We start from the raw sequence: 24,146 nt of genomic DNA on the forward strand, positions 1-24,146 counted from the left end.
GTCATTGTTTATCATGGGTTTATTGAGTATGCCCATAAGAAAATGAATCTCATGGTTGTATAAGTGACACATATGTATTTTGGTAATAAATTTACTTTGAACTTTGACATCCTCAGACCCGGAGGAGCCCAGTCCAATTGATGTCAAGATACGGATGAGAGGAAAAGGTGTAAGACACACAAAAAGCTGGAGGAACTCAGCAGCCAGTCAGCAAATATGGAAAAGAAGAAACAACTGACGTTTCTGGCCAACACCCTTCACCAGGACTGGTGAGTCCTTCCAGCATTTTGTCTGTGTCGGTTTGATTTCCAACATCCGCAGATTTTAAAGAGCAAACACGAGGAAATCTGCAGATGCTGGAAATTCAAACAACGACGCACACAAAATGCTGGTAGAACACAGCAGGCCAGGCAGCATCGATAGGGAGAAGCGCTGTCGTCTCGGGCCGAGACCCTTCGTTAGACCCTGCCAGCATTTTGTGTGTGTTGTTATCCGCAGATTTTCTCGTTTGTGAGAGGACCAGATAACATCTGGGCGTTAGTACTGAAAACTTGCTCTCCATCATTATTGAAAAGCCTTTAACTGCAGGTGCTGTCGTTCTGGAAATAACAACAGAAAATGCTCAGCAGGTCAGGGAGCATCGGCGGGATGAGACTACAGATACTGAAAGCTGGAGCATTAACCTGCTGGAGGAACTCCACAATTCAGCTGCAACTACAGGGGTAAATGTCGACAAATCCCAAAGCACACCTGAACACGATGCTGCAAGATGCTGCTTGACCCACTGAGTTCCTCCAGCAGATTGCTAGTTGTTAACATTTCAAATTAATTATATAAATTGCCATTCCTGCCTTGTCACTGAAGTCCCGAATTCAACGGAACTGCGGAAACCTTCAACAGAAAGACTGCTGAGGTTCACCGCGGTCTTTCCACTGGCAATAGACAGCTGGAAATAAACACGGGCCCTGCCAAACTCGCCCGCTTTCTAACAGTAGCATGATGGACGCCACATTCTTCCCCTAATATTGCCATTCCAATGTGTCACATGCCCTGCGCACTCCGGGGTGCAGTGTCATTCAGAAAATCCATGACTTCCAAATACTGATCATTTCTTGCAGTGACGGCGCCAGGCATGTGAAGGCAGGTCATTCTCGATTCCGAGGGGCTGCCACAGTGCAGAAACGGCGTGGAACCCCCGCGGCCCGTACTGTAGCCCCCGCACGGGAGGAACGAGCACCGAGCGGCTCCCCACTCCATCCCCAGCCGGCCGATAGCTCCGCCCGCCGGCTCCCGGGCACTTCCTCCCGCACCGCCCCATCCGCTCCTGCTCAGCTTGTGCCAAGATGGCGTGGAGGTGCGTGTCCAAGTTGCGAGCGGCGGCTTCTCTCTGCTTGCACTCGGCGTACAGGACGGTGCGAGTGGCCGGACAGCCCCGGAGCCTGAGTACGAGAGCGGCTCTTCTGTCCGGTGCGTCTCCCTCTTGGCAGATCTGCGGGGGCAGGAGGGGAGCGAGGGTAGGTGTGGGGAAAGGGGGACAACAAACGGCAAGTTAGCGGACCGAGGAAAGTCAGTGCTGTAAGCAAGGACGCCACTCAACACGATGGTATTTAAAAGCTCAACCAGAAAAATATATTATTGTTTGCAAAAGTTTGGGCCTGGATTCAGTGTATTTAATGGTGTCCTTATGTGGATGATATTTTCCAAATTAGGGTTGGCGGGTGATGAGGATTAAAGTGAAAAGCCAAGTAATGAGTCCGGTCTCTTGTTAGCCAAGTTGTACGCTGTTTGCTGCATCTTTGGAAAGAGGGGTTGAAAGCACTAATCTTAATATTTTTTAAACTTGCCATGTCATCGAAGAAAACGTTGATTTAAAAAAAATTTAATCAAATACGTTGGGGACATTTGGGGGTCCGTTGAAAGGTGATTGTTAATCGCAGAGTTTCTTTGAAAATTGCCCTCTAGTCTTGGTGTCTAATGCAATGTGTAAGCCTCCAAAGCCGTTCATACTTTCAGTCGAAACCAGCTTAACAACACGTTTCGTGATTGTTGAGGACGTCAAAGTTGGATATAAAAGCACAAGGACATTTATTAATTAGTTTTCAGACAATTCTGTCCAAATCGTTGAAAAACTTAGCCCATCAAAAGCTCTAAATAAACAAGGATTTGCATTTTACTAAGATGAGAACTAGTTTAAAAAAAACTTTCCAATCCGTAATTGACCGCAGAGTAAAGTTTCAAACCCGATTAAATGAACCGGACGCGTCCATAATTGACCAGGAAAGCATTTGTTCTGCACAAGAAATTGATGCAGAATAATATAGTGAGATGGGTTATATAATATTACAGACCTAATGAAAACATGGAGATGTGAATGATTTTTATTAATGCATGATGCAATCCACAATCAACCAAATTGCTAGATTTTCTTGCACAAATAAGTAAATATCGCGTTTAATTCATCTAAGCAATGACCTTTCCTTTGAATTAATATTTGCTATTAATAGCACATATGGTTATGGAATGCTGTTATAATTTGTTGCTGGAATTATGCTAATAATATACAGTATAGTCATGTGTTCATGAAAATAAAAGCAGTAACTGGCAAATTTGAGGGAAAGCCACAAGCTTGTGGAAAGGGAAAGTTTTTTTAGCAAGTTGATCTCCAGCCTGATTGGAGGTTGGTTTTGGAAGTAATTTACAATTATTTGCTGGATGGACAACTTTTGGTAGAGTATTTGATCAGCTGTATTCATTTGTGTAAGTAACCAAAATACAAAAGATAAATGATTTGGTGGATAAAACATATTTATTTTCATCACAAACTCGTGGTTTTGTTGCATCATTACCAACTTTGATCATTTTACCCCATTTAATTGAGCAACTTCACTCTCAACCAGTTTTGTGATAGTTTCCTGTAACTCCCTGCAGCTCCAAAATCTTGAGTTTATGCTAAACCACTGGTTTGAAAACATATAAGAGCAGAGAGTACACACAGGAGACTGCAGATGGTGGAATCTGGGGAAACATAATAAACTATTCAGAAAACTGGGTCAAGCAGCATCCGTGGAGGTAAAGGGATTGTCAATGGTTTGGATTGAGATCCTGCGCCATGACGAAGAGAGTAGAGGGGAGATATAAAGCAGTGAGAGGGAGGAGTAAGGCAGGGACTATGAGGCAGTCACTGAAAGCAGAGGAGGGGGAGGGTGGGCAGATGGGGCCAAGAATGAGGCTGGGAAGGAGAGGTGGAGTTGGAGGTTTCTTACCCCTCACACTGTCTGACCCACTGAGTTCCTTTAGCAGTGCCCCCCCCCCCTCGCAGAGTACAGCATTTACAGTCTCTTGATTTTCAATATTTATCTTGGTCTTTTAAAAATATATATTTGAAATATAAACTTTGCTTCCCATATTACAATGAAAACTGTCTAGTGGTGTTAGTATTAGTGGTAATGCTGTATAACTGGAAATAATTAAATTCTGATGTGATGGGCTGACATGACAATTCATTTTATGTGGATATAGACATTTATAATGGGGGGTTGGGGAACAGTGCAGGAAATATTTACCAATGTAAGATTTACAAAATGTTCTATACATAAATATATACGTTTGCATTTTTTAGTGCAATCTTAGATACTAATGGGGTCCTTGTATTTTGTTTTGGATCAAAATACTTCCGCATGGCAGCCCCTCCCTTGCCACGCACCAATCCTTCAAGCAAGGAACTGTTAGTGCAGTGCAGTCGCCATTGTGATGTTGGAAATAAAGAGGCTAATTTGTGCAGAGCAAGCTCCCACCAAGATATTGTAATAGTGACTAGATAATCTGGCTGTGGAATGTTATTGACCATGGTACGTAGGATGCAGGACACCAGTCAGTATGCTAATTTCCTGATGAAGGGTCTCAACCCAAAATGTCAACTGTTTACTCTTTTCCATAGATGCTGCCTGGCCTGCTGAGTTCCTCCATCATTTTAAGTGTGATGCTAATTTATGTTGTATTTAATGCATGTACAGCTGAGACCATTCAAAGTAAATTCATTATCAAAATACATATTCAACCTGATATTCATCAGAATCTCGGGTGAAAATGTCGACTACTGTATTTATTCCTTTCCGTAAATGCTGCCTGACCTGCAGAATCTCTTGTGTTTATGAAAAGTGTATCGGTTAGATAGTGTGCTATAGAGGTTATTTTCGAATAGTTTTGACTTATTTGAAGGAAGTTGAAGGATAGAATACTAACATGTGAGTAACCAGACTGAGCAAGGAATGCTGAATTGATAACTGGCAGGGACCAGGCATTTACTTTGTTGTTTCTGAACAATTCTATCTGGGGGCCAGATCCTGAGTTTCACCGCTCTTGGAGGAAGATGCATTCAAGTGAATAAAACCAAATCCTGAGAATAGTTTGGTGGAAAGTTCTCAAAGTCCTCCCAATGTGATACTTCTGATTCTAAATAGATAAAGGAGCCAATATGAACTATTGACAAGGGCTTTTTATATTATTTTGTGTTGTTGGTAGGGTGAGAAATTAACTTGGATTTTTACTTTTGAGTAACAGTATATGCAGTCATTTCTTGTGTAGCCTTTTTGGTATAGACTTCTACTAAATGGGAACAGTGGAAGTAAGAGGCCATCGCTTGCTACTATTTTCTTTAGACAAATAGGGCTCTTGGCTGATGGGTCTCTGTGAGAAATCCTACAGACTGGAAAATTGTAAGGATGTAGAGGACGCACAGAATCAAAACCAGGATGCCGCCTGGATCCCAGAACATGCCACATGAGGAAAGGCTAAGTGAGCTAGGGCTTTTCTCTTTGGACTGAAGGAGGAAGGAGAGACAAATTAATTGAAGTGTGTAAGAATATAGGAGGTATGGATGGAGTGGGCAGTGAATGCCTTTGCCCCAGAGTGGCATTGACCAATTCTGAAGGATATCAGTTAAGGTGAGTGTAGGAAAGTTTAGGGAGATATCAGAGGTCTGTTTTTTTTTTGAACAGTGTGTGGTAAATGTCTGGAATGCACTGAGGGGTGGTGGTAGAGACTGATTCTAGAGGGACATACAAGAGAATCAGTTTGGTAGATGGATGTTGAAAAAACGGAGAGTTATGGGTTGTGCAGTAGGAAGGGATTCGATTGATCACGGACTAGGTGAGCACAACGGAGTGGGCAGAAGGGCCTGTACTGCACTGTACAGTGTCATGAATAGTGACTGTTTTATAATGTCATTGCTCAAGATGGAGGGAAAGATAAAGTGGGAACCAGTTAGTGTATCATTAGGTGAAAAAAAAAACTGAATCCATTACGAAGAAGGTAATAGTACAGCATTTACAATGTTCAATTGTTTTATGATAGAGTCGGTGTGGTTTTATGAAAGGAAAATGATCAGATTTGCTGATGTTGCAGAGATGGCGGATTAGCAAGTTATGAGGAAAAATTGGAGCCTGCACAGCTAGCTGCATAGAGATATGCTTAGGTTTAGAATTGAAATCAGATTTATTATCACTGACTTGCATCGTGACATATGTCTTGAATCATGTCTATGGCATTCTCAAGGGCGAGGGTGGGCAGCCAGATGTCTTGGTACATATTGGCACCAATGACATAGGTAGACAAGGTGAGGTCCTAAAGAGAGATTTTAGGGGGCTAAGTAGGAAGTTGAGAAACAGGACCTCCAGGGTAATAATCTCTGGATTACTGCCTACGCCGCGTGCCAGTGAGGGCAAGAATAGGATGATTTGGCAGGTGAATGCATGACTGAGGAATTGGTGCGGGGGCAGGAGTTTAGATTTCTGGATCATTGGGACTTCTGGGGAAGGTATGACCTGTACAAAAGGGACGGGTTACATCTGAAGATGGAAATGGGAGTGATAGTGCTGAAGCTGAAATAGTTGGTTTACAAATCAGAGGCAGTGTCTAGTGAGGCTCCTAGCAAGAAGAGGCTGATGATGGGGTGAAATTGCAGTCAACAGGATGAGTTGCAACATAAGAAGTGGACAAAATTGAAAAGGCTGAATACAGGACTGAAGTGTTAAATTTGAATGCGTATAGTTTACGGAGTCAGGTAGATAAACTTGTTGCAGATTGCATGATATATAGGCATTGCTGAATCGTGGTTGAAAGATTAGTAGAATGGGCAAAGAAGTGGCAGATGGAATAGTGTTGGGAAGTTTATGGTTATGCACTTTGAGCGAAGAAATGAAAGGGTTGACTATTTTCTAAATGGAGAGAAAACAAAAAAAATCTGAGGCACAGAGGGATTTGGAAGTCCTTGTGCAGGCTTCCCTAAAAGTTATTTGCAGGTTGAGTCTGTGGTAAGGAAGGCAAATGTGATGTTAGCATTCATTTCAAGAGGACTAGAATATAAAAGGAAGGATGTAATGTTGAGATTTTATAAAGCTCCGGTGAGGCCTCACTTGGAGTATTGTGTGCAGTTTTGGGCCCTTTATTTCAGAAAGGATGTGCTGAAACTGGAGAGGATTCAAAGAAGGTTCACGAAAATGATTCCAAGATTAAATGGCTTGTCATATGAGGGGCATTTGATAGCTTTCTGCCTGTATTCACTGGAATTCAGAAGAATGAGGGGTGGCCTCAATGAAATCTATCGAATGGTGAAAGGTCTTGGTAGAGTGGATGTGGAGAGGATGGTGGGAGAGTCTAAGACCAGAAGGCACAGCCTCAGAACAGAGATGAGTGATTTCTTTAGCCAGAGAGTGGTGAATCTGTGGAATTCGTTGCCACAGGCAGCTGTGGAGGCCAAGTCTTCATGTATATTTAAGGCAGAGGTTGATAAATGCTTGATTGGTCAGGGCATGAAGTGATGTGGGGGGTTATGACAGGCGATTGGGGCTGAGAGGAAAAATGGATCAGCCATGATGAAATGGCGGAGCAGACTCAGTGGGCTAAATGGTCTAATTCTGCTCCTATATCTTAAGGTGATCTTTATTGTTTTTGTGGCAGCAGTACAGTGTAATACATTTTTAAAATTACTAAGTTATAATAGGAAATATATAAATAAATAGTGCAAAATGTGACATCGTGTTCATGGTCCATTCCAAAATCTGATGGGATTTAAATGTGAGTATTTGGCAAATGGGACACAAAGAATGAAAATGCGGGTTGGAGAATAATAATTAGTTTTCTTTCATTTAAATGCAGTGAGACTACAAATTATGGTAGTCGAAGGGATCTGGGAATCCTAATACATGAAACACAAAAGGCTGTCTTGCTAGTCCAGCACGTTGGCCTGTCTTCTAAGAGATGTGGAAGGATGGTTTGATCTGATTTTAAAGGGTTCCCTGAGAGCACAGCTAGAGTACTGCAGACAATTATGGTCTCCGTATTTATGCATCGGAGGCAGAACAGAGAATGTTCGTTAGGTTTGATTGTTGGGATGGAGGGCTTGATATATTAAGGGGGCTTGAGCTGTTTGAGCCTATACTCATTGGAGTTTGGAAGAATAAGATTTTAAGCATTTAGTATTTTGATGGAGCTGGACAGAGTGGATGCTGAGAAAATATTTGCCATGCGTGTTACTTAGAACTAGGGGTTGTGGTTTAAGTACTTGCATGGAGGATTGTGGGTTTAAGGAAAATTCTAACTGAAAAGCTATGGGGATGAGTCATTGAGGTGGGGCAGACAGATATTTGAACTACAAAGGATAGGGTGGAGAAGTGTGAATGTTGCCTAAAGGCCCTTCATCAATTCATACAGGATCCTATTGAAAGACAAAAGCAAACGTGAAGGTCTGGTTCTGCTTGTGTTCATCTGCATAAAGAAGAAGCTGTGCCAGAGTAGGTTGGAAGGCTACTTCCTATTGTGAGCAAATACAATCTTTTGATGACAATTTATTTTTAAAGAAGCAGCTGGAAAGACCAGCATCAATTGGATTGCTAACTAGACAATTAAAATTGAAAGGCTCCATTTCAATTCTTGCAGGCAAATTCACTGTTAACATTCAGCCTGCTTGGCTTAAATAGTTTGATTTTTCACCGACATCCTAATTTATTTATTTATTGAGATCCAGCAGGGAATCGATCCTTTGAGCCACCACCCCCACAGCAATCCCCCTATTTAACTCGAGCCTAATCATGGGACAGTTTACAATGCCCGATTAACCTACTAACCAGTATGTCTGTGGACTGTGGGAAGAACCCAGAGTACTCAGCGGAAACTCATCAATCACGGGGAGAACATACAAGGAGTTTTCCTTACAGGCAGTGGCAGGAATTTGTTGGGCTCTTCATTTTTTTAATCAGATAATTCAAAAGCAACAAAAAACTGGAATTATCCCAGGAGTACTTTTAACCAACTAATCTGTACAGAACCAACTGTCATGCTGGAGGTGAAAGAGAAAGCTTAGATATGAACCAGTATTGGAAGTAGATTTCTGGTTCAGCACTTCATAGCGTCAATAAATGTCAGATTACTTTTGATATGCTTTGTAATCTCTGAATGACAATCTTTAGATTTAAAAAGAAAGTTGTTTTATTCTATGTTGGCTGATTATGTAAAAATATACCATTCCAGCTCGCAAGTTTACAGACAAACATGAGTGGGTAACAGTGGAAAATGGGATTGGTACAGTGGGCATTAGCAATTATGCTCAGGTGGGTAATTTTTAATTTTATTATTCAGAACAATTCTTAGTGTATGACCCCTAATCATTCTTGGACTTGGGCCATTGCTCAATTTAATGTTGCAGAATCAGCTTATCCTAATCAATTTTCAGTTATCTCTGGGAACAAGGTTCACTTAAGTATTAGTACTTCAGGTTTTGTGACTCCTTTGTGCCAAGTTAGTGTAATTTGCCATTGTGTGTATAAGTTTTATTGATATAAGTATGGACATACACAGAATAGATAATTTCACTTAGGTATGTTCACAGTGCAAACTTGTTGAAAAATAACAGTGAATTATTAATCTATAAATTATAAAATATTGAGACCTTTACTTATGGTTGATTAAAATGTGATTTTTTAAAACATAGAAATAGTTTGGTGCTAAATATTGTTTCTGTTTGGGCATTGCCTGTTTTTTTTTAAACTTTGTAGCTTACAGGGGCTGTTATTGGCAGTGCTGATATTACCACTGAGCTTCAAACAAATGACCTTGAGCAGAACAATTTACATCTTCAGCTTAATTATTGGACGAGTTACGGGGGAGTTGGATGGAAAAGTATTCCTCAATGAGTAGTGGTTACAGAGCAATGGGGATCTTGAACACAACATGAATGGGAGGCAGACAGCCCCATTACATTTAAATTGTACCTGGATGGTCACTTAAAGAACTATAACCCGTAAAGCTGTGGACCAAGAGCTGGAAAATAAGATTACCTCAATTCACCCCATTTCAGTTAGTACAGATGTGATGGGGCAAATAACCGTGTTTCATAAATCCATGACTCAGTGATTGAATTGCTATTTGAAGGGGCAAAATGGGGTAGGGCTGTGGATTTGCTTTTGGCTTTATTATTCACTAAAAGCACAGAGTGGAATACTTTTTTAAAAAAATGCTGAATAATGTGTCTGAAGTGGTGAAAGATGTGTTCAGCTGTAATACTCAAAGCTGGACATTAAAATGGTTGAAAGCATGGTTCTGGATCTAAATTTCTCATTTAGATTGTGTGCCAGAGTAAGTAGTTGTTTTCAAAACAAAGTGAATCTGAAGATCATGTTGTGGAAACAAGGAAGAACAATAGTTGAAGCAATGTTTGAACAATAATTGAAGCACATGATGACTACTTGGTTCATAAAGTTTATTCATGCAAGGCCCACACTTTTCAGTACTGGCAGTCAGCTGATATTTTTTGCTTAAGTGCCAGGAACCTTGGTATTTTGTGCAGGAATGTCCCCAAGCTTGCCAGTTGCTGTTTTGTCATTCTCTTTTTATCCTGCCCCATGCTGGATTTGGGAATTCTTCTCCACTAGCCTCAGTGAAAGTGAACAGCTATGAGGGACTAAAGTCCATGGTAGGATTTTATTGACTTTTCAAAGTAAAATACTAAAGGTTCATGTGCTATAATATAACTTCTGATAACATAGAAAAATCTTTGTTTTAAGTTTTGTTTGGAATTACTGCACGCTACAAGGTTGTTCAGTTGAGCAGAGTCTGGCAGCTCAAGGTGACTTCTTTTAATGTGTCACTATAGGTCAGTACTGAACAAGCGTGGGAGCCTTGCTGCTAGCAACAAAATTTGGGCCACTATTACTTCCCTTTTGTGTTCATTTTTCTTGAAATTTGAAAAAAAGTACTTCATTATTGCTCATTATGCTTTGTATTATATGTGGATACATATTTAAATGAATTTCACTAAAATCGGGGAAGCCCTGATTTGGCGGGGGGGGGGGGGGTATTAATTGAAACATCATCAGTTGAATCTCTTGGCCAGTTTGAAAACTTTTGATTGCGTGTCACTGAACCATTGAATGTTCCCAAGTGTAGGATAGATTTTTTTTTACAGTATGACTTTTTGACCACCATGCTTTGTTCACAAAATTAGATGTTTATAATTAGAAGTAGCTTTATGATTTCTCCCAGTTGCAGATTTACACAAGGTTGGTGAATCTGCATGAGCCTCTCTTGTACCTATAAAGTGCTCATCCATATTAACCTTTTCATTCTCTCATCTATCCCATGAGCCTGACTCTCTGATGCTATAACCCTGTACAAGCATCTTTTACCCCTTGTGTCACCTCTGAGTTCATTACGTGGATGGGATTAACTCTGCACTCTCTTGACCCCAATTGTACTTAACTGTTGACCACCCGGTTTGCCTTCCTGGCTCCCATCTCAGCTGACACTGCAAGGACCCATATACCCTCCTCCACCTTTCTAAAGCACAAAGATCACCCCTCATCTTAACACCAATTCCTTGATCTTTTTAGCCTCTAACCTCTGCTTCCACCTTCGGTTTCTCTGAAATCCGTGATCCAGTTTGCCTCCGTCGCTTCTTGCACTTCCATTTCTGAAGCCCTCGGCAACGTCATCAATAACAACTTCCTCTGCTCTTGCTTGGTAGAGCACCTCAAGATGCCAGGTGGCTTGTGTGGCTTGCTAACATCCGGCTTTGTTTGCTTCTAGCTGAGTATTGGGAAGCTGAAAAACAAATTCTTAAATTCTTGCCACAAATGTAGTTCCCTTGCAACTGACTGCACTGCCTTCTGTGGTCACTATTTCTGGATGGATCAGACTTTGCAAGCTTGACCTTCACTGAAGCATCCAATGTGATGTTATCTTTATCATTAAGACTATGCTTGCTCTTCTAACACCAACCATTCCTCCATTACTTCGATGAAATTCTTATCCCTAAATGACCTTTCTGGAACCTAGACCAGTTTTGTAGTGCCCTCTTGATGACTAATAACTAAGCTCTTTAAAAATGGCAAATGCAGTTCTTTTAAAATTCTGCTGTCCCACCCCAAGCTATCACCAAATATAGCTCAGTCATTATACCAGGTCATCCACTGTTGCCTGAATTTAACTTTTTTCTTCCTCCTGTTTAATTTTCTTCTGCTAATGGTGTTGGGATAGTTCTATCAAGTTTATTAATATTTCTGTTAAAATGTTTATTAAAGATGCTACCATTATAACTGGAGGTATGAGGATTTATTTACGTTGGTTAAAACTTTTGTGAAGATACAGGAATTTAATTTTTTTTTAGCTGAAAGTTTGTAAGCTAAGGATCTTGGTGGACAGTAATTTGGACTGTTTTTGCTTTTAGGAAGCATTAGGAGATGTTGTATATTGTGGTTTGCCAGAAATTGGCACAAAATTGAACCAACTGGGTGAGTACTGATTTATTTAACACTTTCTTAAGCTTATTACCTGGAGAAAAAAAATCTTTATAACAAGACTGAGTTTGTGTAAGTCAAATCCAAGCAGGATACTACAGCTAGTCAAAGTGGACAACGACTTCCCAATCGCTGACAGCATTGGGAAACTCCTCTTTATTTTTTTGTTCTTGATAGAACAAGGCAGCTTTGGACAGGGAAATACTGAAAAACACAATAAGGAATAAGTCATTGAAAGTAAATTGGTTTACTAAATCTATCAAGTAATTGCAGAGTAATTCTATATTGGCTCCAGATTTAGCAGTCTTGATTTTAATATTTCCATGTTTTTAATTTAAATCCTTAGATGGCCTATCCTACCTTTCTTCTCTCTCTAATCACGTTCTGCACTAAGAGGTCTAAGGCACTATCAATGTTTTTTGCCTGGCCCCTTTACTTTCCCAGTTACAGCTTCTGTTGCCCAGGTCCTCATACTGGAAATCTTCTCCAAGCCTCACCGTGCTTCAAAGTGTTTCTTCCTTTTAAGACATTATTTTAATTTACTCCCTCACCTCGTGTAGGTTAACCCGATGTACTTTTTGATTAGGCTCACATAAAGCAGCAGGGATGTTTATATTAATGGTAAATGCAATTTTTATATATGATGTGAACTTGCAGAGCTGTCAGTAGAGGAGTGAACTGATGGACATGTTTGCACTTGCTTGGAGCAAGCTGCTATGTTGAAGTAAATTGTGCATAATGTACTAATTTGTTTTCCTTCAACAAACAGCAAAGGAAATGTAAGTGGCTTTATGCAAGTCCCCTCTGACAGCAATTGAGCATGGTACCTATACAGAATATCCATTGAATCAATATCTCTTTATTGTACAAATGAGGAAAGGAGCTTATGCATACATACGTTAGAGTCATGAAGTGTTACAACGTGGAAACAGGTCCATTGGACTATGCCAGACAACGAGAACCCATCCTTACCAAATCCATTTTCCAGCACTTGGCCAGTAGCTTTTTATGCCATAGAATTCCAGCTGTTACCTAGAGTGCTGATCCCTGCTTCCATTAACTCCTCAAGATTTCAGCCAGCCTTGCGGGTGGGGTGGGGTGGGGGGGAAGAGGAGGAAACCTTCAAATTCCCTACTACTTAGCTTAAACCTATGACCTGTTACCAAAGGAATTTATGCTAAACAAAACTGTTTTTCACTATCTGCCTTTCTCTACCTCTCATAATTTCAAATCGCTGAATTGGAATTTAAGGGGCTGTAGCAGCCTTGTGCTATTTCCTTGCTTCATTTAATCTGCATGAGAGCTTCAGCACAGCTTCCAGCAGCTCCAAATAAGCATAAGTGTATACCGAACTTAGTGGAAAGTTATTGCCAGCCATGTTCAACGCATATATTAACAAATGAACATTGAAGTTTTTTAGTGATAAGTTCTTCAAATTACATCAAATGTTTTCAGAATATTATTGTCAGTACTAGCAATATATATTGTGTTGGTATTTCTTTAAACAATTTTTTTTCCTCAGATGAGTTTGGTGCCCTGGAAAGTGTGAAAGCTGCTAGTGAACTATATTCACCTCTTACTGGAGAAGTAACTGATATAAATAAGGCTTTAGCTGACAATCCAGGACTAGTCAATAAATCTTGTTATGGAGAAGGTATGTGAACTGTTAACAAAAAGCTTTCAGCTGCAAAAGAGTTTAAGGTTTTTATTTTGTCTATACTACTTTGTGATTTCTGAACAGAAGTGGTAGAAAGGCCAACTGTAAATGTTTTTATTGGGTGGGATGTGGACAATATATTTTGTTCGGTGTTGTAATTACCGTAGATTCTGGACTACAGAGCGCACCTGATTAAAAGCCGCAGGCTCTAATTTTAGAAATAAAATCAATTTTTTAATTGTAAAGGCCGCACCGCTACTTTTAAATATACATACGTATCGGTAACACAAATTACGTTGCATATACTTTTTTACTGAACAGCACGAACAACATTCCAATATCTCCTAGCGACTGGTAAAAATATATATACTGCAGCCTACCAGGAAAAGTTATTGATCGACTTTAACTTAAAAGCAGCGTTTTCGCTCGGGTCTGACGCGCTTGCGTAACGCGATCGGGTCTGACGCGCTTGCGTAACGCGATCGGGTCTAATCGGGTCTGACGCGCTTGCGTAACGCGATCGGGTCTAATCGGGTCTGACGCGCTCGGGTCTTGCTTTTCTTCGAGTATTTTCCATGTTGATGAGGGTGAGTACAAATGACTGATTTACAATAATTTAATTGTGAAAGTGCGCTTGATTTATCGTACAATTTCATTGGACCTCTGTGAACTACTCATCAATTTTATTGGTCTACTGTTACGAGGCAAAATGTTTACGAGGCGGCATGAAAAAAAAACCATGTATTAGCCGCTCTGGATTATAGGCCGCAGAGTTCAAAGCTGTTCAAAATGTGGGAAAAAAGTAGCGGCTTATAATCCGGAATCTACGGTAGTATGAATTTGTTTTAATTGTTTAATATTGATGTGGTGTTACTACACCAGAAGTGTATTCAGGGATTAGTTCTGAGTGAAAGTATTTTAGCTAGTTCTTGAATCTGCTTCAAGTCCTGTTACCTGTGCTCAGATTACCTCCAAAAAATTTCACAGAGCAACTAACTCTAATCATAAACATGAGAAAGTCTGCAGATGCTTGAAGTCCAAAGCAACACACACAAAATGCGGGAGGAACTCAATATGTCAGGAACATCAGTGGAAACAGTCAATGTTTTGGGCTGAGAGCCTTCTTCAGGACTGAAATGGAAGGGGGAAGATGCCAGAATAAAAAGTTGGTGGGGGAGTGTGAGAAGGGAAGGGGGCTAGCTGGAAGGTGGTGGGTGGGAAAGGTAAGGGACAGGAGAAGAAGGAATCTGATAGGGGAGTGGAGCATAGGAGAAGGGAAGGGGGAGGGTACCCAGGGAGAAGTGACAGGCAGGTGAGAAGAGATAAAAGGCCAGAGTGAAAAATAGAAGAAGAGGGGAGCAGAAGGGGAAAAAAATTACTGGAAGGAGAAATCTATATTTGTGCTGTCAGGTTAGAAGCTACCCAGATGGAATAATCTACTGTGCACATTAGAGAGGCTTACCAGACAGTGTTGGGTAATAATGCCTATTGTTTGTCAATATGTATGACTAAAGTTCAAGGCCTTTAACTTGTCCTTCCCTTGATTCATTAATTTATTTTCCATCCTTAAAGCACCTGTCAGTTTCACGGCTGGATCCATCATCCCAAAGCTACTGCTTCACCCTGACTTCATGATTTAATCCTGCATGAACTTGGACTTCCTTCAGACCATTTTCTATTTAGTATATCCTTTTCCTTCAATTTCCATCAGCACTTAGAAGACAACTATTGACCCCACACTTCCACAGATGCTCAGTATAGTCCATATCCAGTGCTTTAAAATGCCTTTTGTTCTTGCCTCTGTTGCTCTTTTTTTCCTCATTTCTCTGAACCACAACAGAATTCGATGATTCCTAAGTTGATCACAGAATCCCAGTGCTCTAGCTATTCGCTCCAGTAGTTAATTCTGCTCTTAGCCTTTATTGTCTGTTATTAACATAGAATAGTACAGCACAGCACAGTTCCTTCGGCCCGCAATGTTGTGCCGACCCTTAAACCTTGCCTCCTGTATAACCCCCCCCCCACTTTAAATTCCTCCATATACCTGTCTAGTCATATAAAACATTAGCTAGCTCTTAGTTCCCTGATTACGTTCACAAGCTTTTTTTTAGTCAACGATAACTGTCATCTGAAAATTCCCTGACTTCCTGCAACCCTCAAACTTTGCTGCATTTGCTATCTATTTTAATTCTGTTACTGTCTTGAAAACCAATTAGATCACACCTAAACTATCTCCTTTTTAAAAGATTGTTGCTTGTTTGTGTAATCTTTCCCAGCGTCATTTTAATAAATCTGTGCGGCATTCTGTGCAGTTGCAAGATATGCTTTTTAATCTCTGATCATGCAGAACAGTGAGCACATTTAATTTAGTTTGACCTGAGCTTTATTTAGTTGTAGGATTACTTGTATTCCCTAGAATTCTCAGTTTCTATCCAGAAGAGCCTTCATTCCATTAATCTCTTAGATTATTTTCTTTACTTGTCTTCAACATGTACATAATCTAAGAAACCCAAACATGAGGAAATCTGCAGATGCTGGAAATTCAAGCAACACACACAAAATGTTGGTGGAACACAGCAGGTCAGGCAGCATCTATAGGGAGAAGCGCTGTGGACGTTTCAGGCCGAGACCCTTCTCCCTATATATGCTGCCTGACCTGCTGCGTTCCACCAGCATTTTGTGTGTGTTGCTAAGAAACCGAAAGTGTTTTTGAATTCCACTGCTTCTGATCTAAGCTTTACAGTGTCTATCTTTTTTTTCCCCAATTAAAATGAGGGGCTTATGAGGCAAGGGAGAAGGACACAGTATTTCCAGTTTCAATGTAATGACCCCACACTCTTCTGCACTGAAATCTATTTGATACAATAATGCTTAACTTAATAATTTACTGCTTCCATCTACAGCAACTACATTGTGAACAATATTTTATCATCACCAGACATAGGCATTCCACTCTAACGTCCAAGCTGTTTTTGGTACTGTGAATAGTTGTGGCTCCACACTTTAATTTGTGTACCTGCCCATTATCTCCCCTTCCTCGCCAATTTCCTGTCTAGCTTAACTATTTGCGTTCTATCCTGTGAAATTTATTTGGCAATTTTATGAGGGATTTTACCAACTGCTATCAGGTAATTCATATAAATAAAATCCAATGACAGTTGCTTCACTATTTTTGTCCCTTCAAAGAGTTTGATTACATTTGCCTTCCATTTTTGAAAGTTTCTGCAGTCTAGTTTTGATCTGCACAATATTTTCAGATTCTGGCTGATTACTGCCACCTGCCTTTCTCAGCTGATAAAAGAAAACTGTTCACATTTGTGCATAACCTGAGGGAAGTACTGAGGGTTGAAAGGACACAAATTATACGGTGTAGAACATAAAAGTAAGGATGTACTGCTGAAGGTCAGAGTATTGAGCAGTTTTGGGCCCCTTATCTAAGAAAGGGTGTGTTGTCACGGAGAGAGGCAAGAGGCCAGAGGAGATTAATGAGAATGATCCTGGAAATGAAAGGGTTAACTTTTGTATGCTAAGTGTTTGGCACCTGAGCCTGTACTTGGAGATTTATGGAATGGGGGGGGGGGGGAGATCATTGAAACCTATTGAATGTTTAAAAAGCCTAGATAGAGTGAGTATGAGAGGATGTTTCCTATAGTGGGGGAGCATAGAACCAGAGGACACATCCTCAGAGTAGAAGGACATCCCTTTTGAACAGAGATGGGGAGGAATATCTTTAGACAGAGGTTGGTGAATCTGTGGAAATTCATTGTCACAGACAGCTGTGCAGGCCAAGTCATTGGGCATATTTAAAGTGGAGGTTGATAGGTACCTGATTAGTAGGGTCATTAGAGGTTACAAGGAGAAGCCAGAAGAATGGAGTTGAGAGGGGCAGTAAGTCAGTTTTGATGGAATGGCAGAGCAGACTGAATGGGCTGAAAGGCCTAATTCTGCTCTTGTCTTGCAGGTGGGTGATTTGAAGGAAGTACTGAAGGGAGATAGAGCACAGAATGTACTGGTCATGAAGCAACTCTCATGGAGTTATAGAGCACTACAGCACAGAAACAGATCTTTTGGTCCATCCAATCCATGCTTGACTGGTTTTCTGCTTAGTCCCATCTACCTGCACGTGCACTACAGCCCCCTCTACCTCTCTCATTAATGTCTCTTAAATATTACATTTGAACCCACATATAGCACTTCGGCTGACAGCTCGTTCCACACTTGCACCACCAACTAGTGAAGTTGTTTTTCCCTTGGGTTCCCCATAAATATTTCACCTTTCTCCCTAACCCTATGACCTTTATTTCTTGTCATAGCCATGGTAACTTAAAGGTTAGCGCGACACTATTGCAGCTTGGGGAAATGGAGTCTGGAGTTCAAACCTGGTATCCTCTGTAAGGAGTCTGTATGCTCCTCCCCTGTGAAATGCTCGACTTTTCCCCGTTTGCTCTGGTTTACCAATTCATAGGTTACTTGCTCATTGTAATTGTCCTGTGATTAGGCTAGAGTTAAATCAGGGATTGCTGGTGCCACAGCTCAAAGTACTAGAAGCGCCGATGCCTCGCTGTATATCTACGTGAACAAATAAAATAATTTCACCCTACCTCAGGAAAAATCTCTTGCAAGATTGGATTTGCAGGTGGTGAGCTAAATAACAGGAGGAAAATCCATACTTAATCTTGCCTTTACCAATCAGCCAGTCACAGATGTTAGATCTGTTAGAGGCAATTCTGATGGGAATAGATTCATCACAATAATTAAGACACTCCATCATATTAAGACGGACAGAACAGATTTGTAACTTTGAACTCAACACTTGTAAACCCAATTGTTCTGCCAGGATCTGTAAAGCTTTGACATCCGTCTCACTCTTAGCATTAATATTTATCCAGGGCCAGTAAGAAGTGTTTACCAGGAACAGCAGCAACAATAACTAAAACTGGGGTGCCAGCCAGAAGTACTGCCAGTGCTGGACTCTATTCATGCTAAATAGCAGAAGCAACAATCAGAAATGAGTGATTCCAGCAACCAATAAGTAAGGTTAAACATTGAGATCCTGCTAGTTAGTTGTTAATTATACTGAAAATTGAAATAGCTAACTGAAGTAGGTTCAATGAACATCCCCATCAACAGTAGCTTAGTGGTTAGCACAACACTTTACAGTACTAGCGACCTGGGTTCAATTACTGCCACTGTCTGTAAAGAGTTTGTACATTCTCCCTGTGACTGTGTATTTCCTCCCCACGGTTCGAAGGCGTACTGGTTAGTAGGTTAGTTGGTCATTGTAAATTGTTCTGTGATGAGGCTGGAGTTAAATTAGGAGTTGCTGGGTGATATGGCTCGAAGGGCAGGAAGGGCCTATTGCGCACTATATCTCAATAAAAATAAATAAACTACAATATCAATTATAGAAGGTGAGGCTGGATCATTTGCAGTCCGAAATATCAAGTGGATGATCGTGATACTGTCTAACTCAAGTCTCTATGGTATCTGTGAAACCCATTATCAGCAAGCTTGAGTCACTCAGTTGATAACTAAAATTGCACCTGAGACAACAGAAGTCGATGGTTTCAACAATATCTTACTTGAAGTGCTTGTGCATTAGAACCACCATGAACTCTTCCAGTTCAGTTGTAACACTTAGAGAGCTTTGACCTTAAGCATTGGCAATTCCCATCCCTCTCCTCCCCATGTTGCATGAGATCTTCCAGCTTCAGATTCAGGCAGCTGCAGTTTTTTGTAATACCTTCCATTAAGAGTTTCAGCCCAAAACGTCAACTGTTTACTCTTTTCCATAGATGCTGCCCGGCCTGTTGAGTTCCTCCAACATTTTGTGTGTTACTTTGATTTCCAGCATCTGCAGATTTTTTTTTGCAGTCCCTTGTGTCCAGTTGTTAGTTATGCCCCATTCACAGAACAAATACAACTGAATAATTAACATTTTATCATTCTAATCTCAACCACAGTAAAATAATGGAAATTGATGCCAGATCTGCCATGTGCTCACAAATAACTGCCAGTGAAAATGGTGGGACGGGGGGCGGGGTGGAGAAACTGCAGATGTTAGAATAACACACACAAAATGCTGGAGTAACTCAGCAGGTCAGGTTTTATCAATGGATGGTAACAAACATTTGGTACTTCAGACTGAGAGTTGTGTCTCTGCAGATATGGGAATCTAAAACAAAACAAAATACTACAGATATTCAAAATGCCAGGCTGCATCTGTGGGAAGATAAACAGCCCTCAGAAACAACTAAGTTCCATATTAACATGATTTATTCATTGATGCTGGATTGAATAGCTGGAACTCCCTATCTAACAGCACCACAGGAGCATCTCCAAAGGACCCATAACAGTTTAATAAATTGAGTTGGGACAATGAAGTGTTGTGACAGAATGTGTTAAGTGAGGTTTGTTAATGATGCTCACATTGTTAACTCACCCTCTTCTACCATTCACTATCATTCTTGTTGACCATGTAATGTATTATACTGAGGTCCAAGTCATGACAGCATTGCCTACTTATTGCAACAATCATTATCACGTCATACCCTCCTAATACAAGCAACACACACAAAATGCTGGAGGAACTCAGCAGCCCAGGCAGCATCTATGGAAAAGAATACAGTCTATGTTTCAGGCCGAGACCCTTTGTCAAGACTGGAGAAAAAGAAGCTGAGGAGTAGATTTTAAAGGACAGGGAGGGCAAAAGTGGTAGGGGCATGGCACTGTTGATCACGGATAGTGTCATGGCTGCAGAAAGGGAGGAAGTCATGGAGGGAGTGTCTACTAAGTCTCTGTGGGAGGAAGTTAGGAACAGGAAGGGGTCAATAACTCTACTGGGTGTTTATTGTAGACCACCCAATAGTAACAGGACATCGAGGAGCAGATAGGGAGAATGATTCTGGAAAGGTGTAATAATAACAGGGTTGTCGTGCTGGGAGATTTTGATTTCCCAAATATCGATTGGCTTACCCCTGGGCAAGGGGTTTAGATGGGGTGGAGTTTGTAGGGTGTGCTTAAGAAGGTTTCTACAATATGCAGATAAGCCTACAACAGGACAGGCTGGTATTGGGAAATGAACCTGGTCAGGTGTCAGATCTCTCAGTGGGAGAGCATTTTGGAGATAGTGATCACAATTCTATCTCCTTTACCATAGCACAGGAGAGCGAGAGGAACAGACAAGTTAGGCAAGTGTTTAATTGGAGTAAGGGGAAATATGAGGCTATCAGGCAAGAACTTGGAAGCATAAATTGGGAAAAGATGTTCTCAGGGAAATGTACAGAAGAAACGTGGCAAATGTTCAGGGGGTATTTACGTGGAGTTCTGCACAGGTACATTCCAATGAGACAGGGAAAGGATTGCAGGGTACAGGAACCGTGGTGTACCAAGGCTGTTGTAAATCTAGTCAAGAAGAAAAGAAGAGCTTACGAAAGGTTCAAAAAAATTAGGTAATGATAGAGATCTAAAAGATTATAAGGCTAGCAGGAAGGAGCTTAAAAGAAATTAGGAGAGCCAGAAGGGGCCATGAGAATGCCTTGGCGGACAGGATTAAGGAAAACCCCAAGGCATTCTACAAGTATGTGAAAAGCAAGAGGATGAGCTATGTGAGAATAGGACCAATCGAGTGCAACAGTGGAAACGTGCACGGAGTCGGAGGTGGTAGCAGTGGTTCTTCATTATTTATTTTGCTTCATTATTCACTACCAAAAAGGATCTTGGTGATTCCAGGGATGACTTACAGTGGACTGAAAAGCTTGAGCATGTAGATATTAAGAAAGAGGATGTGCTGGAGCTTTCAGAAAGCAAGTTGGATAAGTCACCGGGACCAGCAGATGTACCCCAGGCTACTGTGGGAGGCAGGGAAGGAGATTGCTGAGACTCTGGCAATGATCTTTGCATCATCAGTGGGGCTGGGCGAGGTTTCAGAGATTGGGAGGGTTGCATATGTTGTTCCATTATTCAAGAAAGGGAGTAGAGATAGCTCAGGAAATTATAGACCAGTGAGTCTTACGTCAGTGGCTGGTAAGCTGATGGAGAAGATCCTGAGGGGCAGGATTTATGAGCATTTGGAGAGGCATAATATGATCAGGAATAGTCAGCATGGCTTTGTGAAAAGCAGGTTGTGCCTTACGAGCCGAATTGAGTTTTTTGAGGATGTGACTAAACACGTTGATGAAGGTAGAGCAGTAGATGTAGAGGACATGGATTGCAGCAAGGCATTTGACAAGGTACCTCATGCAAGGCTTATTGAGAAAGTAAGGAGGCTTGGGATCCAAGGGGACCTTGCTTTGTGGATCCAGAACTGGCTTGCCCACAGAAGGCAAAGAGTGGTTGTAGAAGGGTCATATTCTGTATGGAGGTCAATGACCGGTGGTATGCTCCGGGGATCTGTTCTGGGACCCCCTACTCATTGTGATTTTTACAAATGACCTGGATGAGGAAGTGGAGGGATGGGTTAGTAAGTTTGCTAATGACACAAAGGTTGGAGGTGTTGTGGATCGTGTGGAGAGCTGTTAGAGGTTACAGTGGGACATTGATAGGATGCAAAACTGGGCTGAGAAGTGGCAGATGGAGTTCAACCCAAATAAGTGTGAGGTGGTTCATTTTGGTACGTCAAGTATGATGGCAGAATATAGTATTAATGGTAAGACTCTTGGCAGTGTGGAGGATCAGAGGGATCTTAGGGTCCGAGTCCATAGGACACTGAAAGCTGCTGTGCAGGTTGAATCTGTGGTTAAGAAAGCATACGGTGCATTGGCCTTCATCAATCGTGGGATTGAGTTTAGGAGCTGAGAGGTAATGTTGCAGCTATACAGGACCCTGGTCAGATCCCACTTGGAGAAACGTGCTCAGTTCTGGTCGCCTCACTACAGGAAGGATGTGGAAACCATAGAAAGGGTGCAGAGGAGATTTACAAGGATGTTGCCTGGTTGGGGAGCATGCCTTATGAGAATAGGTTGAGTGAACAAGTGATGGAGGATGTGAGGTGACCTGATAGAGGTGTATAAGATGATGAGAGGCATTGATTGTGTGGATAGTCTGAGGCTTTTCCCCAGGGTTGGAATGGCTAGCACAAGAGGGCACATTTTTAAGGTGCTTGGAAGTAGGTACTGAGGAGATGTCAGGGGTAAGTTTTTTTCAAGCAGAGAGTGGCGAGTATGTGGAATGGGCTGCTGGCGACGGTGGTGGAGGCGGATATGATAGGGTCTTTTAAGAGACTCCTGGACAGGTACATGCTTAGAAAAAGAGAGGGCTATGGGTAACTCTAGGTAATTTCTAAGGTAAGGAAATGTTCAGCACAACGTTGTAGGCCGAAGGGCGTCTATTGTGCTGTAGGTTTTTTATGTAGGTGGGGGTGGGGGGGAGAGAGAGAATACAAGGTGATAGCTGAAATCTGAAGGGGGGGTGGGTAATAAAGAGCTGGAAGTTGATTGATGAAGGGCTGGAAAAGAGGGAGTCTGATAGAAGAGGACAGAAGGCCATGGAAGAAAGAAAAGCGAGGGGGAGGAGCACCAGAGGGCAGGCAAAGAGATAAGGTGAGAGAGGGAAAGGGGGGGGGAGGGGAATGGTGAAGGTGGGGGGGGGGGGGGGGGCTTTACCAGAAGTTTGAGAAATTGATGTTCATGCCATCAGGTTGGAGGCTACCCAAGGTATCTTCCAACCTCAGTGTAACCTCATCACGACAGTGGAGGAAGCCATGGATAGACATATTGGAATGGGAAATGGGTGGCCATTGGGAGATCCTGCTTTTTCTGGCTGACAGAGCATAGGTGCTCAGCGAACCGGTCTCCCAATCTAATTTGGGTCTCACTGGTATACAGGAGGCCAATACAATACTTAGTTGTCATTCATTCCATGATTTACTTTGCACAGGTGTATAAGGAGTGTTTAATTGTAATGTACACTTCAACGTATATTTCTGCTTCAGTGTTTGGCACTGTGAACATTGTTGTAAGTTGCATGAACTATTATTTGTTTTAATAGGAGGCTGAAATTTCTGCAGAATAAATAAATTGCAATTTTTAAAAATTATCAACGATTTTTATAGGTTGGCTTATTAAAATGACAGTGGATAATCCTGCTGAAGTTGATGAGCTGATGGATGAAGAGGCTTATGAGAAAATGCTGAAGTCCATGGAAGATTGAGCAATCCTTCCTTCCGAGCAATACATGTTGCACATTTGTTCCTGTGTACTTTAGCAGTGGAAGTGGATTGTGCACCAATATCCCAGGTTTAACAAGCAAGAGTTAATATATAAGGAGTGCATTTTGATGGGCGCCTCTTAAATTAGTCATTATAATGGAAATAGATGAGAATGCTTAAAAAAAATCAAATTGACACTTGGCCTACACAATCCTACTTGTGATATCTCAGCAATTGAAGAACAATATATCAGCTGTAAATTTTAACTATTCAACTATAGATTGTAATTAACTTCAGTTTATACTTGATACAATGAAACTGGTAAATAATGTATGGAATTGGTCGCCACAACACTGAAATCATGACGCAGTCTGTCTTCGACCAGTGAATGCATCTTTGTGAGTGTTTTTTTTAAATTTTCAGTTATTGTGTCCTTCTGAAAGCCATATTGTTCAATTTGGAAATGGCCTTGTTTCTTGCCATTTTTCTACAGATTAAACCACAATTTAATGGCGGTCAATTATTGTGTAATAAAACTAACCTAATTGAAAAA

At 41.2% G+C, this 24,146-nt stretch overlaps 1 protein-coding gene across 1 annotated transcript; it reads left to right on the forward strand.

The window, feature by feature from the left end:
* The first annotated feature begins 1,307 nt into the window (after positions 1–1,307).
* Positions 1,308–24,146, forward strand: LOC140740790 (glycine cleavage system H protein, mitochondrial-like). Its single transcript, XM_073070306.1, has 5 exons — positions 1,308–1,467; positions 8,527–8,606; positions 11,720–11,783; positions 13,312–13,443; positions 23,498–24,146. Exons 1-5 carry the CDS (start codon positions 1,344–1,346, stop codon positions 23,593–23,595), a joined length of 498 nt encoding a protein of 165 aa, XP_072926407.1. The 5' UTR covers positions 1,308–1,343; the 3' UTR covers positions 23,596–24,146.

This window comes from Hemitrygon akajei, chromosome 17 (assembly GCF_048418815.1).
Source record: "Hemitrygon akajei chromosome 17, sHemAka1.3, whole genome shotgun sequence".
Classification (NCBI taxonomy): domain Eukaryota; kingdom Metazoa; phylum Chordata; class Chondrichthyes; order Myliobatiformes; family Dasyatidae; genus Hemitrygon; species Hemitrygon akajei.